At 39.7% G+C, this 19,068-nt stretch overlaps 1 protein-coding gene across 2 annotated transcripts in view; it reads left to right on the top strand.

Moving 5' to 3' along the window:
• The first annotated feature begins 8,002 nt into the window (after positions 1-8,002).
• Positions 8,003-19,068, top strand: part of LOC109430133 (uncharacterized) — a 41,053-nt gene continuing 29,987 nt past the window's right edge. Inside the window, exon 1 of one of the 2 annotated variants that reach the window (XM_029873383.2) lies at positions 8,003-8,827. In XM_029873383.2, coding sequence (XP_029729243.1) covers positions 8,770-8,827 — 58 coding nt within the window. In that variant the 5' untranslated portion in view covers positions 8,003-8,769. The remainder of the gene's footprint in view (positions 8,828-19,068) is intronic. The other variant, XM_029873400.2, reaches the window with a different exon arrangement.

Raw genomic sequence — 19,068 nt, 5'->3', positions numbered from 1 at the left:
ATCGCTAATAAAATATAATTACACACAGTTGCTGCAGTGCAGACACAACACACAGGCGCGAACATCCCATGTGGCATGCCAGCCCAAACACAAATCAAATAATCACGCCCAAATTGGAGGAGTTTGTCCGTTCGCTCAGGTGTGCAGATTTCCATTTTCCAAGAATCGCGCAATTTCAAAGAAAGCGAAATCTCATCCCATGGAGTGCAGTGCGGAGTAACAATAGGTAGCCGCCAACAACGCGCGCTCTCTACAAACGCGCACGTTTGCTTCTCTTTTTTTTTTTGTTGTTGGCTACGCACCCCAATCCGATCGCAAATCTCTGAATAATGGAACATATTGTCGGGGGTGTATGCAGGCATTTTCAATAAGTAGGATTGAATAACTTATTTTAAAAAAATGTAAAAAGTATACTTTCTATAAGAGTTTGATTTAATAAACAAAATTAACCAAAGAAACCAAAATTAATGCTACAATTTTGGTATTGATTTCTATGCTTCCTTCTTATCCTTTTTCTATAACTTCTTCTTTGTTGTGAATGCTCCGCTTTCTTGTTAATCTTTTTTTTTTACTTTATCTCTTTTTTAATTTCTACTACTTTTTCTTTTTAGCGGTAGTCTGCCCCATTTACAAGAAAGGCGACCATTTGGAATGTTAGAACTTCTGGGCGATCACTATTTTGAATGCTGCCTACAAAGTGCTATCATAGATCATCTTCCGTCGTCTGTTACCTAAAACGAATGAGTTCGTGGGAAGTTATCAAGCCGGCTTCATCGACGGCCGGTCGACAACAGACCAGATCTTTACTGTATGTTTTCCAATTGGATTCACCAAATGCTCAAAAACCGATATCTCTTCTCGACATTGCGTCTAGCAGGGATTAGGAAATTGAGTGTTTGTGGATGCCCCCAAGGGGGAGTCTTATCACCGCTTTTGTGGAATCTCGTAGCAGATACGCTATTGAGGCAACTCAATAATAGCGGTTTTCCTACTTATGGTTTTGCCGACGACTACCTAACATTGTTAGTTGGTATGTGCATCAGCACCCTTTTCGACCTGATGCAAAACGCCCTTCAGGTAGTTGAGGGTTGGTGTCGCCAATATGGCCTTTCGGTTAATCCGAGTAAAACATCTATTGTTCTTTTCACGGAAAGGCGAAACCGTAATGGCGTTCGACCTTTGCGTCTCTTTGATTCTGAAATCGATGTGACTGAACAGGTAAAGTACGTTGGAGTCATTCTTGATTCCAAGCTTTCCTGGACACCTCACATTGAGTTCAGAATCAAGAAAGCTTGTATGGCCTTCGGGCAATGCCGGCGTACTTTTGGTACAACTTGGGGTCTAAAACCCAAGTATATCAAATGGATTTACACAACTGTGGTTCGGCCAATATTGGCTTATGGATGTCTTGTGTGGTGGCAAAAGGGTGAAGTGAGAACGGTCCAATCAAGATTAGGCCATCTCCAAAGGATGTGCTTAATGGCGATGTCTGGAGCGTTCTCCTCAACTCCTACGGCAGCGCTAGAAGTTCTCTTTGACGTTGCCCCACTACACATTCATCTCAAACAAGAAGCCCTTTCTTGCACTTACCGGTTACGGGTACTCGGTCTACTAGAGGAAACTCCTGTGAACCGCAGTTCAACACACACCTCGTTGTTTCCACTTTTGGTGAATTGGGACAAAATTGTCCTTGCTCCAAGTGATCTTACAATTGCTTGTAATTTTCCATATAGGACATTTTCCACGAAATTCCCTTCCCGGGAAGAGTGGACATCTGGTTATCTGGAAAGAAGTATTTCAGACGGCATCGTATGTTACACTGATGGCTCCCTTCTCGAAGGTCGAGCAGGTGCTGGTGTTTATTCTCGTGAGCTAAGGCTGTATCAGTCTTATTCACTTGGTAGACACTGTACCGTTTTTCAGGCCGAAATCTTTGCTCTTATGTGAGGAGTGCAATCAGCACTTCAGCAGCACGTAATGGGCAAAGTAATATACTTCTGTTCAGATAGCCAGGCTGCTATTAAAGCACTTGCTTCGGCCAACTCCAGGTCGAAGATAGTTATCGCTTGTCGAACTCAAATCGAGGAGCTGAATTCAGCAAACGCTGTTCACCTTCTATGGGTACCTGGTCATTCTTCCATCGCTGGAAATGAATTGGCTGATGAGTTAGCTCGCTCTGGGGCATCACATGACTTCATTGGCCCTGAGCCAGCTATTCCGATATCGAAGTGTTGGATTAAGCTTCAGATTCACACCTGGGCTGTCACTCAACACAGACAATATTGGAATAGTTTGGAGTCATGTCGTCAAACCAAATTGTATAGTGCTGAGCCAACTCTACGGGTGGCGAAGTATCTAACTAATCTGTCTAAGCAGAATTGCAGCATTCTGGTCAAAGCATTGACTGGCCACTGCCGACTCAGCTATCACATGGCGAATATTCAGCAAGCTGATTCATTTGCCTGTGATAGCTGTGAATCCGATTATGGAACTTCGTATCATTTGATATGCAACTGTCCAGTTTTCGCGCAACTGCGTTTCCGAGTATTCGGTAAACACTTATTAAGTGAAACTGACTTCAGAAACCTGAATCTTCAGGATATTCTGTTGTTCTTAACCCGCTGTGGTAAAGAGCTATAGGCTCTCTTTCGCTTTATGCGTTATTACAGTGCCCTTTTCAGGGCGCTGTTTGAACCCATTGTGGTACGCTTGTGCGTTAGTACCCTCTTCCAGGGTATTTTTCCTATTTCCCTACCTGTCCCTATACCCATCCAAATCCTTTTTCCTTCCTTTTCCCTCAGGTAGATGATGAAATAGGCTGTTATTTTGGCGATGGCACAAATGTCCCAAATGGAGGATAACGTGCCTCTGGAGCCGGCCTTCTGATACCTGATACCTGATATCAAGCCGGCTTCATCGACGGCCGGTCGACAACAGACCAGATCTTTACTGTACGGCAAATCCTCCTGAAATGCCGTGAATACCAGGTCCCAACGCATCACCTGTTCATCGACTTCAAAACGGCATACGACAGTATCGACCGCGCAGAGCTATAGAGAATCATGAACGAAAACAGCTTTCCTGGGAAGCTGACTAGACTGATTGAAGCAACGATGGATGGTGTGCAAAACTGCGTAAGAGTTTCGGATGAACTATCCAGTTCATTCGAATCTCGCCGGGGACTGCGACAAGGTGATGGACTCTCATGCCTACTTTTCAACATCGCTCTGGAAGGTGTAATGCGACGAGCCGGGCTCAACAGCCGGGGAACGATTTTCACAAAATCCGGACAATTTGTGTGCTTTGCGGACGACATGGACATTATTGCCAGAACATTTGGAACGGTGGCAGAGCTGTACACCCACCTGAAACGCGAAGCAGCAAAGGTCGGACTGGTGGTGAATGCTTCAAAAACAAAGTACATGCTGGTAGGTGGAACCGAAAACGACCGGATCCGTCTGGGTAGTAATGTTACGATAGACGGGGATACTTTCGAGGTGGTGGAGGAATTCGTCTACCTCGGATCCTTACTGACGGCTGACAACAACGTGAGCCGTGAAATTCGGAGGCGCATCATCAGCGGAAGTCGGGCCTACTACGGGCTCCAGAAGAAACTGCGGTCGAAAAAGATTCACCCACGCACCAAATGCACCATGTACAAAACGTTAATAAGACCGGTAATCCTCTACGGGCACGAGACATGGACCATGCTCGAGGAGGACCTGCAAGCACTCGGAGTTTTCGAGCGACGCGAGCTAAGGACGATCTTCGGCGGTGTGCAGGAGAACGGTGTGTGGCGGAGAAGGATGAACCACGAGCTCGCTGCACTTTACGGCGAACCCAGCATCCAGAAGGTGGCCAAAGCCGGAAGGATACGGTGGGCAGGGCATGTTGCAAGAATGCCGGACAACAACCCTGCAAAGCTGGTGTTTGCAACTGATCCGGTTGGCACAAGAAGGCGTGGAGCGCAGAGAGCACGATGGGCGGACCAGGTGGAGCGTGACTTGGCGAGCATTGGGCGCGACCGAGGATGGAGAGCGGCAGCCACGAACCGTGTATTATGGAGAAATATTGGGTTTCTTGTTGATGTTTAGACCACTGTGATAATTTGAGAATCCACTGAATCATCATTTCCCAGCGACATTTCACACTAATCAAACTGATTTTGTTTACCTATTGTGCATCCGACGCCCCTGTGATGAACTCAACGGAACTTGTGTATGTCAGCCGCTGCGAAGTCGTGTGCGAAATTCGACTGTGATGATAATGAATTTCGGCTGAGTCTAAATGGGTGCAAATGTCGCAATATTGTTGATTCAGTTTTATCTTGAATTTGATGTAATACTAAATAAATGAAATGAATAAAATTCGTAACTTTTTTCTAATTTGCAAGGGATTTCCGTGTATTTTTGGTGATTGCTACGCAGATGGATGTCGACAATTTCGTCTCAAGAGTACTGGAACTCGTATAATTTGGTGAGCTTGTTTCTGTATATTCTCAATTGTGCCTAAAGTTTTACCAATCATATTCTTTGGACCTTCCATTAACGCCCGTGAACCCTAGGCCTGAGAGAAACGGTAACGGACGGGAAGAAAGCAAATCTCATAACAGCGAAGAGTTAGCATTGTTAAAATTCACAAATTAAAACAAGATTTCCCTGTTAAATAAATTCCCAGAGGATTTCCGGTTTCCTTTGTGTTTTTCCAAATAATATATAACCTTGAACTGGTCAAAAAAAAAATCAAGAATACAATTCTGCATGTTTTTGCTTTGAATTTTGGATAATTGGCTATTTTGTGTAAACATTTTTTGGGCACATTCGTGATTTTTTTAGTTGAACAAAATGTGATTGTAATGTTAACATCAAAATTTTATCAAATGCATGCCTGATACATTCTAACGGAAAATTAAAAGCCAATCAACTATATGTTATTGCTTTAAATTTTGTAAAATATATTAAGAGTGTCATGAAAACTTCACTATTGTTTATCAAATACGTCCAGTATTCATTCACGAAAAATTTTAAAGCAGAAAAAAAACACATGCATTGAATTCAATTTTTATTTGTTGACTACTTTGTGTGAAAAATGTGGTATTTTTCTAGTATTTCGAGCGAAATAAATTATAAGTGTAATATAACATCACTAGTATTGTACAAATATACCCACTCAATAACTACGATAAATTCAAAGTATTAAAACTACATGTCATTGATTTAAAATTTGGCTTATTGGCTTTTTTGTGTAAAAATGTGATGTTTTTGTACATTTTTTGATAAAACAAAATATTAGTGTAATGTTAACTTCGAATCTTATCAAAATCATGTCCAGTACATTCTATTGGAAATTTAAGGCCAAAAAACTACATGTTATGGCTTTAAATTTTGGTTTATTGAATATTTTGTATGAAAAGTATGGTATTTTTGTAACTTTTTGAGTAAAATAAATTAAGAGTGTCATAAAAACGTGACTATTGTTCATCAAATATGTCCTGAACTCTTTCACGGATAATTTCAAGGCAAAAAACTGCAATGCATTGTAAGCCATTTTTATTTGTTAACCACTTTGTGTGAGAAATGTTGTATTTTCGATGGTTTTTGAGTAAATCAAAATATGACTGTAATGAAAACATCATTATTATTCTTCAAGTATGTCCATCAAACTACTAAGAACAATTCAAGACTAAAAAACTACAAGTTATCGTTTTAATTTTAGTTTTGTTGGCTACTTTGTGTAAAATAAATGGAGTTTTCGTAGTTCTTCGGGTAAAACAAAATAAGAGTTTAATTAATAGTTATTTATGTAACGAGTTGCAAAAAGTTGATTTTTTCAGCACGAGTCGTACATTTATCAAACGAGGCTTGCCGAGTTGGATAAATACGAAGAGTGCTGAAAAAATCGTGTTTTGCAACGAGTTCCATACTAAATTTTATGCAATGATTTTTTTCATAATGCAACCCATTTGAGATGCATAATGTTCATAATGCAACTCAAATGAGTTGCATTATGAACATTATACAACTATTTTTCATTATGCAACTCATTTCAGTTGCATAATGAGCCCGTTCGGAAAAGTTGGCCATTATGCTATCAAAATGAGTTATATAAAATTTAAATTATGGTACTGAATTGCATAAACTATTTTTATTGTTAATCAAAAATGTTCAGTACAATCCTACGAACAATTTAAGTTCATAAAAATTATATGTCATCGCTTTGAATTTTGATTTATTGCTTATTTTATGTGAAAAATAGGGTATTTTAGCAGTTTTTTCATTAAATTAAAATATTAGTGTATTGAAAAATCATCTATTTTGCATAAACATGTTCACTCTGGCTGTACGCATGATTTAGGGTCGAAAAAATCATATGTCATCGCTTTAAATTTAAATTTATTGATCAAAGTGTGCAAAAAAGGCGTTCTCAAAAAAAGTAGGAAGTGCCTTTTGCTTGATAACTTTGGGTAGACGCATCTATTTTAAAATCTTTAAGATGGACGCTGTTCTTGAAACCTGTCCGGTTCCATCGCAAAAAAAAGTTTTAAAATCGGTTGAAAAACGGCCGAGAAATGCCTTGTCAAAGTTGGACTTCCGACTTTTTTTGGACCCTTGGTAGTTCGCGGGAGTTTTCACCCCCTCAGTAGTTTAAGTGTTAAAGGAGAATACTGCAGCGCCGGCGGTAATGCTGAAGCGTTGAACTCGACAGAATATGGAATGATGCAAACATAAGCGGAAACAGCTGGACCTCTTTCAGGAAAAAGAAACGCCGGCGGAGTTCTCAAGAAACACGGAAGTTCTACCAGAAGTTCAACGATCAGGGATAGGGACGGGAGCCTCTTGTCGGACGGATGTGAGGTGATCGAAGGGTGGAAGTAGTGCTTCGATGAGTGCCTGAATGGGGTGGTAAACATTTAGTGAATTGCATTTTTTGTTTGCAGTACTTTGGCAAATCAAATTTTTCTTAAGAAAAAAAATACTATTCTGTAAACCGATTTGTGGCTAGCAACACTGTTAGGGTAAGACGAAGCAAACTAAAACAATGGTTGCAACTTTTAGATTTTAACAGTGTTGCCATCCCACATAAACAATTTGAATTAGAACTTCGCAGCATACCAAAGCCACTTTACTTAAAATACTTTTATTGTATTGTATTCATGCCATGATGTTGGGTAATATCTAATCAAACTTGCACAGCGTTGCCATCTAGCAACAGAAATATAAATATCTATTTAAGGCCATTACTAGATGGCCTGTGTTTTTCTTCAACTTCACTGAACACTATAGGGTCTTGTACCATTTGGGCCACTTGCCGCTATAACAAAGTCAATTTCAAACCGGTTGATTTGAATTTTTGTACAGTGTTAGATACTATACGTGCCTAACTCTATACAAAATTTCAAGTCAATCGGTTTGAAATTGACTTAGTTATAGCGGCAAGTGCCCAAAATAGGTACACCTGCCCAAATGGTACAAGACCCTATGTCTCTTAGTTAGATATAGAATAGGCACCGTCCACAAATTACGTAACGCTCTAGGGGGGGGGGGGGGGGGGGTGGAGAGTACGGCCAAGCGTTACGACCCATACAAAAAATTTAGGATTTTCATACAGAAAAGCGTTACGGAGGGGGGAGGGGGGGTCAAAAAATGCCGATTTAAGCGTTACGTAATAAATGGACGCTGCCATATTTTTGAATCGGAACAATCATTGAATTACAGCCGTACAAGATTAACGTAAGAGGACAGACGTAAATCAAAGAGACGCAAAAATTAATTTGGACCTTAAATTCCAAATAAATTTTCTTTTTATGAAAATTTCTTATGCAGTGTGGAGTTATAAGGTTATCTTAAAAACTCTAGACATTTATCCTTACCCTCCCTTGCCACACCGATGCTATATCGACCGGTACATGAAATTACATCCGAATCTTCTCTTTCGGCTTATGTCTCTTCCACCGGCCAATACTCAAACATCTTGATAAAACCACTGCGATCTCCGCAGAAAACCTCAGTCCATGATTGACTGATCTGCAGCTAAGAACACACATTTCTCCCCGATCGTACACAAGATTCGCGATCGCGTCTACGAACGAGTACGCGGAAGATTCAACAACGATCGCACATAAAGGGCACGAAACGTACCATCAGCCAAGCCAAGAGATTCCAGAGAGCAAGAGCGCAAATCCTCTTCGCCCGCCGTAATTCTTTTCTCCCTCGCGTGTTCCCACCCATGTGCCGTCGTGCGTCCGTCCGTCGCTAATTTCGCGAACCTGAGCGGGAACCTTGCGCGCGCGCCCTCCAGGTCGAACCCACTGCACCACACACTCGCTCTCAAACTTGAGCCGGGACGGGACGACTAGTTGACTCATTCGCAGCGAACCTTGCGCCGGTTGTGTCTTGCAGCAAGCGAGAAGCCGAACTCCCCGCGCGTGAGATCGTTGGTAGATCTACCTGACAGAAATTGCCAGCCAACCAGCCAGTCAGCCAGCGACGCGAGGTGGAGAGATCATTTAAAGGCAGCTGCAATCAGTGTCCGATCAATCATTGAGCCGTGAACGTGACATTGGACGGATCTTGCGATATTCTCCCGCAGCCATCGACCCGCGAAGAAACTCACTCACCAGAGATAATAGCAGCGACCTCTAGCAGAAGCAGCAGCAGCAGCAACAGCAGGAAGTGAATTTTTTGTTCAAGTGTGTGCCAGAAGAAATTTCGAAAGCTTTCGATCATCACTTTTCACGCCACAGTCAACAGAAAAGCCCACAAGGAAAAAATGAAGTGCCTAATCTTCGCAGTTTTGGTGGTCGTTGCTTTGATGGTTGAGAATAGCGGTAAGTGCGAATTATCTCTCCTTCTGAATTGTTCGGAAGACGGTTGGTTGGTCGGTACCCCTCCCAGGGGGGTCTGGCTGATGATTGGGCTGTGCCACTGACTGTCCAAAAGTTGTTGCGTTCGAGATACAGAAAAAAAAGCGTGTAAGACTGAGGAAGAGAGACAGACCTTTACGTGCGGAAAACCCCCCCCATTCCCCCAAATTGGGCAGACGAAAAGTGTAATGAAAAAGAAAGAAGCCCAATCGTAAAAAAGTGTATTATAGGTACCTACACATTCCGGACGTGTTCGCGAATTAAACACACAATGCAAGAAACCTGCCAAAGAGACTGTCATGTTGAGTGTCAATTCCGAGCCGGCATCGAAGGTCCGGGAAGATTAACGGTTCCGAGACGGGTGTTTTTGTTAATAGACTGTCAAAGTACCTACCGGGTTGGGGAGATGAGTGAAAGACAGCACAAGATTAGAAAGGGAAACCTAACGTGAACATGGTGGATGATTATTAGGATTAGAGAGGTGCTAATCGGCAGTGCGATGAAAAAGATAATTATGTGCGAGATATAGGGTACGAAGAATCGTGCACAAGTCAAAGAGCAATATGGACCATCATCATCATCATCGACTCGACGACAGATGGTGGTGCGGATTAGGTCGGTTGATTGATCACATATCGAACATCCCAAACTTATTCTATGGAATGTAGGAGCAGTATGCTTCAATATTTTCACTTTTCGTTTCAAGAAATGAGAAATTGGCATGGTTTCTCTGAAGTGGAGGTCTATATTTAACTCCGGAGATACCTTCAAGAATATATCCAGGAATTCTCAAAGGTATTTCGTCAGAAATTCCTCTAGTAAATATTCGTTGGTATTTTTTCCAGGAATTTCACTAGGAAAATCTCAAAAGATTATTCTAGAAGTTCCACTAGGGGTTCCTTCAAATGTTCCTGCAGGTATTCCTAAAGGGATTCTTTCATAAACTCCTTTTAAGATTTATTCGGACCTGTCATCATTGATTCTTTTAGATTTTTCGTTAAGTGATTCCTTATGTATTGCTCCAGAGATTTTCTCATGATTTCCTTCAGCAATTACTCCAGGATCTATTCCTTGGAATTCCTCCAGGCCATTTTCAAGGAAATTTATACGGAACAGGGTCTAGTCTAGGACCGTTTCGGCAGGAGCACCTATTTTGGGCACTTGCTGCTGTAACTCAGTCAGCTTTATACCAATTGACTTGATTTTTGGAATACGGTAAGATACGCACAGTATCTAGCCATGTACAAAATGTCATATCAATTAGTTTGAAATTGACTGAGTTATAGCAGCAAGTACCCAAAATAAGTGCTCCTGCCCAAAAGGGTCTCAGACCATACGTGCTAAGGGTTTTCTGTTCTTTCAAATATTCATTCAAAAATTCCTTTCAAAAAATATGTTCCATCTGAAATTTCTGCAAGTTGTCTCCAAAAACTACTCCAGGCATTACTTCAAAAATTCCCTCAGGGGTTGTTGGCCACTACTCTTTTCAGAAATGGTGCAAGATTCTTATGAAATTCTTCAAGGAACTCCACTAAGTGATTTCTTCAAGATTTCCTGTACGGATAACTTCAAAAATTAATTCAAGGATTTATTTTCTGTATTTTTTCATTATATTCTTCTACGAATCTCCAGGAGTTCTTTTAGGAAATTCGTCAGAAAATCAACCTTGTTGAGATTTCAACAGCAGTTACTCCACGATTTTTTGAAGACGTTCTTTCAGGAATATGTGCTAAGGATTAACCAGTTCTGTCGGGAATTCATGTAATGAATCCATCGAAAATATGTTCCAAATTTCTGCCAGGTACTCTTCCCTGGAGAAATATCTGAAGGAATACCAGAAAAATGCCTCCTCAGGAATTCCAACAAAATGCTTTCCCAGGAATCCCCGGTGGAATACCAGCAGAAACTCCTTGAGAAAGATTTCTCAAAACAATTCCTAGGACAATTTATGAACATAAAATCCATGGAAGAACTTTTGAAGAAATCCTTCGCTAAAAACTTAAAAAACCTTAATTTCTGAAAAAAATCTGAAGAAAGCTTCATTATAGTTTCTGTGGAAATCTACATGTTTTTGGGGATTTTGTCAGAAAATTATCCAGAACTTCAGGAATTCCTCAACATTTTTGGGCAAATTTTGAAAGAACATTAAAAAAACACTGGAGGTAAATCTGAAACAATTCCAGCAGAAATCCCTAATGGAATCTCATGGAATTTCAGGAGGAATCCTTGAAAACTGCCTAAGAAACGGCTTAAAACAATTTTCCTAGAGAAATTTCCTTAAAAAAATCCATGGATGAACTTTTTAAGAAATCCTTTGAAAAAATTTCTGAAAAAGACCTCAAGTAGTCTCTGGAGGTATTTGTGAATAAAACTCTAAAAAAAATCTGAAGAAATATGCAGTTAAATTTCTGTAGAAATCTACAGAGGTATTCTTCCCTGGAGAAATAGCTGAAGGAACCCCAGAAAAATGTCTTTCCAGGAATTCCAAGAAAATGTTTTACCAGGAATCCCTGATGGGATACCTGCAGAAACTTTTTTGAAATTTTTGAAAGGATTTTATTGAAGAGTTAATCCAGAACACTTAAGAAATTTTTCAAGGAGCTCTTCTAAAATATCCTTCAGATTTTCTCCAAGAAATTTCTCCAAGATTTCATCCACAGGTTACTCAAAAAATTTCTTCAAGGCGTTTTGTCCAGAAATCCCCCACAATTATTATCATAAGGAATCTCCAGGAGCTCTTTTGGGGATTTCATCAGAAAGTTATCCAGAATTTCATGTTAGGATTTTTTCAGGGACCCCATTAACCCTCTAATACCCAAATTTTTGATTTTGATCTAAATATCATTTTTCGTCATCTGCAATCGATTTAAACATGTTTTGGAAGATGATTCTTTTTAATTCTCGATTTCGTGAATTTCAGTTTTTGATTTTTCTAATTTTTATTTTTGAAAATCCCAACACTTCCATATTTTTCCTGGACGCCAATTTGGGGAACGGTTTTTTTGAGATGAAAACATTTTGAGATTTAACGATTATTGTTGAAATATTATTATTTTAAATTTTTTTCACAGAAAATTTTATTTTCCGTGTAATTTTAAGGAAAATAATTTTAGAGTGTATCCGATTCCCTTAAACTATTAAACAAGGATAGAATAATTTGGGAAAAATTTAAAATATGTTTATTGAAGCGATTCAATACAAAATAAACAATGACTTCTAAAAGGCGACTAAAACATCAATTTTTCAATGATTTTTAAAAAATGTAAATACGTTTTAAAATACACCAAAAATCATTTTGAGATATACAGAACAGTCCTAAATATCAGCCAAAAATATAAAAAAAATGATTTTCCACGAAAAAAAAATTACAAAAATGCTCAAACTATACCCCGTCTAAAGGCGGGATTGGGTATTAGAGGGTTAACATTTTTGAAAAAATTTCGAAAAACTTTTGATAAAAAATCCCTTGAGGGAATATTTAAAGAACTCCTGCAGAAATCCCTCAAGGAATTTCTCAAAGAATTCTTGGAGGAATCCTTGAAAAAATATCCTGGAGGATTTCCTGAAACAATACCTAGAGAAATTTCTGAACAAAAAATCTATGGAAGAAAATCTTTTGCTGAAAATTCTGAAAAAATAATCTTAAAGAGTATCTGGATGTATTTCTTAAGACACCTATGAAAAAAATCTGAAGAAATGTCCAGTTGAATTGCTGTAGAAATCTTTACAGGTTTTGGAGGTTTTGACTTTCTCAGTCTAGGGAATCCAAACGATTAAATTGGCGTTGCCCAATTTAATCGTTTGGATTCCCTAGACTGAGAAAAACAAAACCTCCAAAACATGGGATTTCCAGTCGAAAATCTTACGCAATCTTTACAGGTATACTTCCCTGAAGGAATAACTGAAGAGACCACAAGAAAATGCCTTCCCAGGAGTCCCAGAAAAATGCTTTCCCAAGAATCCCAGAAGGAATACCTGCAGAAACTCCAAGGGAAACCATTGGAGGAGTTTCTGGAAGAATGTTGAGATATTTTCAAAAAAAATCGTGCATAAACCATTCAATGAAATTTCTGGAGAATTTTTTTGAGAGTGGATGGAAACCCCCCTGTATATCTGGAAAACACTCTTAACCTTCCGTAACTCGCCCGGTTGACTACCTGCGTCAGCACCACGCTAATGCTGAGTACAAAAGGCGAGATTTTTTCATCGTGTTGTCAAAATACAACAGCGCGATCGCTCGAGGGTTAAGAAATTCCTGCAGAAATTCCTAGACAATTTTTGAGGAGATTTTTCTGAATTAATTTTTTGAAAAATTCACGGGGAAATTCCGTGGAGGAAATCTTGGAGTAATTTCCGACGAAATCCAAGGAGAAACTCCTGAGGGAATTCCTTAAAGATTTTTCAAACAACACATTGAATGAATTTTTAAAGGAATCCCTGGAAAAAAATCTAAGGATCAAGGTACTTACCTTGCTAAGGACTATCTGGAGGAATTTTTGGTGAAATCCCTGGCGGAGTTCAGAAGAAATCTATGGCAATCTAAAAATCCTCGAATAAAGTGTCTGAATTGTTATTCCTGAAGGAAGCCCTGTATAAATTTCTTAAAGAATCTATGGAAAATTTTCTGGAAGGCCCTCTAGAAGTATTTCCGGAGAAGTTTTTAAAACAATTCCTGTAGAAATCCTTTAATAAAACTCGTGGAGGGTTTACGGAGAATGTTCATGGGGAAACCCGTGGCTGAGTTTCTGAAGGAATCCCTGTAGAAGTATTTGGAAAAACACCTAGATGAACTTCTGTAAATATCCTTAGCATAGTTTCTTGAGAAATTTCCAAAGAAATTCCTGCAGAAATATCTAGTTAAAATTTCAGGAGATATTTTTGAATTATTTTCATAAAAAATTGCGGGAAAATTCCCAAAGTATCTTTGGAGGAAATTTTGAAGTGATCTCTGGGGAAATCCAAGAAAGAACACACCGAGAACTCCTGAAGGAAACAATGAAAGAATTCAAAAAAAAACTCTGAGCGAGTCTTCGAAGGATTTTTTCAAGATAATTTTAAGGATTATCTGGAGAAATTTCCTATAGAATTTCTGGCGTAGTTCAGAAGCAATACGTGGAAAAACTTTCAAAAAGCCTTCAATAAAATGTCGGACGGAATACTTGAAGGAATATCTGAAGGAAGCCTAGGATAAATTTCCTTAAGAATTCATAGAGGAATTTTTGAGGCAGCCCATAGAAGGCTATCCAGAGAAGCTCTTGGAGACATTTCTGGAAGGTTCACTAGAAGGATTCCGGAAGGAACTCTGGAGAAATTTTTAAAATAATTTCTGGAGAAATTCTATAGCATTCCATAAGGATTTTCGGAGAGTATTCATGAGAAAATCCGTGGATATATTTCTGAAGGAATCCCTGTAGGAATATCTGGAAAAACACCTAGATTAATATCTGTAAAGATAAGAGTTTTTTTGACTAGTTTATTGAATGGAATTCTTTAAGAACTTCCTTAATAAAATTAAATTAATTTCTTGAAAAAATCCCGGTGAGTTTCCTATCCTTCGAGGATGAATTTCTGGGAAAATCCAAGGAGAAACACATGGAGGAACTCCTAAGGGAAATTCAGAAAAAAAAACTCTGGACGAATTATTGAAGGAATCCCGCCGAAGAAAATTTGAATGAATATCGGGTGAAATTTATGATGAAATCCCTGGCGGAGTGCAGAAGCAATCCATGAAAAACATTCAAAGCAAGCCTTGAATAAAAAAGTCTGAATTCCTAAAGGAATATCTGAAGCAAGCTCTGGATAAATTTCTTAATGATTTTATGCAGGAATTTATGTCGAAACCCATAGAAGGTTGTTCAGAGAAATGCTTCGAGAAATTGCTGGAAAGTCCTCAAGATGAACTGCCGAACGAATTCTGGTGAAATTTTTACAAGTATATGTGGAAGATTTTTTGAAAGGAATTCCTGGAAAATTTTCTAATGAAATACATGTAGCAGTTTTGGAAGGTATCCCTGGAAGGTCACCTAGTGGAATAAATTTCTGGAGAAGTCTCTACGTAACTTCGTAGGAGCTCCAAAAACGAATCTATGGTTTTTCTTAATAATTCCCAGGAAGAATTCCTGAGGAAATTCTTAGAGAAATCTCAATAGTAATCCCTGGCTAAATTTGTTAAAGACTTCCCAGAAGATGTTTTGAAGGAATCGCTGGAGTAATTTCTGAAGCAACATCCATGGATTTTCTAAATAAATAATTCGAGAAATTCCTGGAGGAATCTCTGAAAGATTTCCGCAGTAATCAATGGATAGTATTTTGGAGCAATTCAGGCAAGGTTTTCCAAAACAATCTTCTGAGAAATTTCGATGGAAGTGGAATTTCCGAAAGAATCTCTTAAAGATTTACCGAAATTATCCCTGGAGAAATTGTACGTATGTATGCTTGAATGTTTTTTGAAAGAATTCTTCAAGACATTTCTGGGAAACCTACCGGGGAATGCTTGAAGAAATATTCAGATAAATTTCTGGAATCCACAGAAATTTCTGAAGAAGTCACAGGACGAATCCATGGAATAGTCACTGGAATATTTCTTCTCATTTGAAAGATGTCTGGAAAACTTCATTTTGGTATATTTGAAAATATTATTTTCTTCTTCTGAGGTATTCAGAGAACTAATATATTAGACATAATCGTTTCTTTTCATGATCAGAAAATGGCAATTTTGGAATGTTCGGCGTGTTCCTAGTTTTACAATTCCTTTTTTTTAATACGATACCACAGCGTTTAAAATAATGATGTTGAATTTTTAAGCTAAATTTCCCCCAAACAACCTGAAAATTTCTGAAATTGTTTGATGCACACTGTCAAAGTTCATCAAAGAAAAATGTCAGAAACGTTCGCACAGTAAAGGAAATCTTCTCTCACAGACGAAGCGAGCAATGAAACCACGTCTCCCTTAAATGTCCGTCATTAAATTTCTCATAGGACCATTATTGTTATTATACCATTTCGCATTTATTAGCGAAGGAAAAGGGAGGAAACAAAACTATAGGACACTCATCATCGCGCAAAGGAACCGCTCCACTTTTGCCCTGCATGCATTAATGGTTTCCGCGAACGCGAAGCCCGTCCCATTGCTTCCCTTACGGTGCTCTACGGTGGCGGTGGCGACGGCCGGCAGGCCGGTAAGCTCATCACATTCTCGAGGTTCAATCAGTGCTGCATAGATCCACAGATGAGCCCCACTCAGCCCGGCGCGGCGTGCAGTAATATACGGTTTATGTGAAGTGCCCGTCTCTCTCTCTGGGTCGGTCCAACAAAACAACACGCGGTACCGCAAAGCTCAACTCGCAGACAGTCAGTGGCGGCATAACAGCCGGACGGTCCGTGTGTACCGTCTCTACTTAAATGGTAGATCAATGTACATATCAATCGTGGTTTTATGATTCTCTTGCATGCTAATTGTGCCTCCTCTATCTGTTTTCACTGCATATGCTCCTCTTGATACTGTATATCATACAAAAATCACTAAATCATCCGATCCCGTCCCGGGGTTTCAAGTTATGTGTGTTAATTAAAATTGCATCCACTCTGTGTTGGGATGTTCGTGTACTTATTTGTTTGCTTGCATGTCATCCGGGTGATGTAATTAGGTGAAAACATAAAAGAATCAGTTTGTACAGCAAATACTAACAGAAAGGCGATAAATCAGACACGAAGGAATGGTATCATGATAATGCAAACATCGGTTGTGACCGTTGCGGTTAATCACATTCATTCAACGAAAGTGTATTGAATCTCAACAATGTGATGTAGAAAAACCAAGAACAACTCATTTGTGCTGTAGTTTCATAACTTCTCAGAACTGTAACGGTTTGCCAGCAGCAGAGAGTGAACGCGAACGAAAATCAATTCCTAGCATAAGACGCACGTGGCCCGTCAAATCTATACCATCGCCGCCAACCGTTTGATATCAACACTGAGCGAAATAAAAATGTACACCATGAGCGTTTAGCAATCGAAAATCAGCAATACAGATTCGTCAAAATTGGGGGCCGTTCAACACTAAATTTTGTTATGGGGCCGTTCATAAATCACGTAGACTTTTTGGGGGGGAGGGGGGTCTGGCCAAAGTCTGCGCTCCATACAAATTGTCAAATTTTTGTATGGACAAAAGTCTACGAGGGGGGAGGGGGGGGGGTCTAAGATGGCCAAATTTTGGTCTACGTGGTTTATGAACAGCCCCTATGGGATGAGAAAAAAAAGAACAGGGGTTTGGGACCCTAGAAGTGTCATAGTGAAAGATTTTTTGAAAAACATTAAACCGGGCCTTCACAGTTTAAAACCGAAGTTTGTATGGAGAAATTGGGGTGTTCAATTGATATGTGCATTAGAACACGCTGTGCATATATTTAGGTGTAATACAATAAGGAAACTGTCGAGCAGTGTTATTTATCGAGATCTACAATCGAAGTACAATCTTTACTTTATTATGATTCAAAATTTTATTTGTCAATTTTCATCCAAGTTCAATTTGTTCATTTCATATGGGGGAGTGATAAATACAACGTAGCGCTATTTTTATTTCTCGAAGTGTACGTGCAAAAGCAACCCCGTGGGCCAACAAACGCGTAAGCATTCATTAAGCCGAAATCAACACTCAGCCCACAGAAGTGATCCTCATCGCTCTCTACGGTGTGTGTATATGCTTCTACCAGACAACATGCTCGCGAGTTTTGACTGAAAGTACCCGAAACAGTTGTTTTCGGCTTTCATTCCCAAAAGAAGAAAAACCAACGAGCCTACGCCGCGCCCAGCCTAGCCCAGGCCGAATTGCGAAGCGCCAGAAAGCATGATGGATACAAATTTTGACCATCAACCCAAAATGCTTTATGCTTTAGTTTCAGTTCAGTGAGTTGCACATGTGGTCGGACGAAATGTTTTGCGTTTGCTTCTGTTTCTCATTGGCTACCAAGGCAGGAGTACAACGCGGTCGGTGGTGGCACTTGGATCTAGACAGAGACGAATTCGTTAGCATCGGTAGCTTGCTTTAGAGACGCTATCCTCTTTCACTTAAATCAAGTAGAAATAAAAAATGAGAACTAAAACCAGACAAGCAACAACCGCAAGCAGAAAACAAATCTTACGGTTAATTGCAATTTAGTTACACACTTTCGAAGCAGAAAAAGGGAAACAGCTCCATACGAGATCACTGTATCATTCTATGTACCCCGCCGCAACTGCAAGTGCGGAGAATGTAAAAGTGCGAAAGTTTTCCCTCTCTTTGTTCAAGCAAAAGTTACTCCTTGGGACATCCCGAGGCAAGTAACTAAAGTCCAACCAGGAGAAGAACTCGCTTCTGCCGGTGTGCTGCTTGATAACAACCTGACCGTCACCATCAACCGCATAACTAACATCCTGTGTTTAGCGCGGAGTGTTCTGTAGTAACACGTGTAATTAGCCGGTAATCTAATTATCCGGTTCTCTTGATAATGAAAACGAAAACATGACATTAGCTGCGGAACGGAACCAGTTTGTCCGGCCCTAGATAGGGAGGAGAGGGTAATGCGCTAGCATAGCTGCGGGAATGAAGAATGGTATAATATAGAATCGATAATGAAGAGGTTTTTTTTATAGCAGAAGCCAGTTGCTTTATTACCATCTTGGGAAAAGAATGATTGGGGAACATGTTGACGACACATGTTTTTCTTGTTATGGTTCGAAAGTGATCATTTTTTAATTATTTATCATGCATACATCAACTCTACAAAGAGTAAGTAAAATAACTAAGAATTGTGAAGATGGACTGCAATGAACAGCGCCAAAACTCGGTTTTTATCAGTTCTACACTGTTGTTCATAATTGAAACGTCAACACAGAATTACATGTTATCTTAGCGTGGGTCATAGGGGTCATTTTTCAAATCAAGTTTTTTTTGGTTCCACTTCGAGTCCTCTCCTCTTCTTGGCGTAACGTCCTCACTGGGACAAAGCCTGCTTCTCAGCTTAGTGTTCTATGAGCACTTCCACAGTTATTAACTGAGAGCTTCCTCTGCCAATGACCATTTTGCATGTGTATATCGTGTGGCAGGCACGACGATACTCAATGCCCAAGGAAATTTCCTTTACGAAAAGATCCTGGACCGACCGGGAATCGAACCCGTCACCCTCAGCATGGTCATGCTGAATACCCGTGCGTTTACCGCCTCGGCT

The sequence above is a fragment of the Aedes albopictus genome, chromosome 2, assembly GCF_035046485.1.
Source record: "Aedes albopictus strain Foshan chromosome 2, AalbF5, whole genome shotgun sequence".
In the NCBI taxonomy this organism is placed as follows: Eukaryota; Metazoa; Arthropoda; class Insecta; order Diptera; family Culicidae; genus Aedes; species Aedes albopictus.
This window is presented reverse-complemented; position numbering and strand designations above follow the sequence as displayed.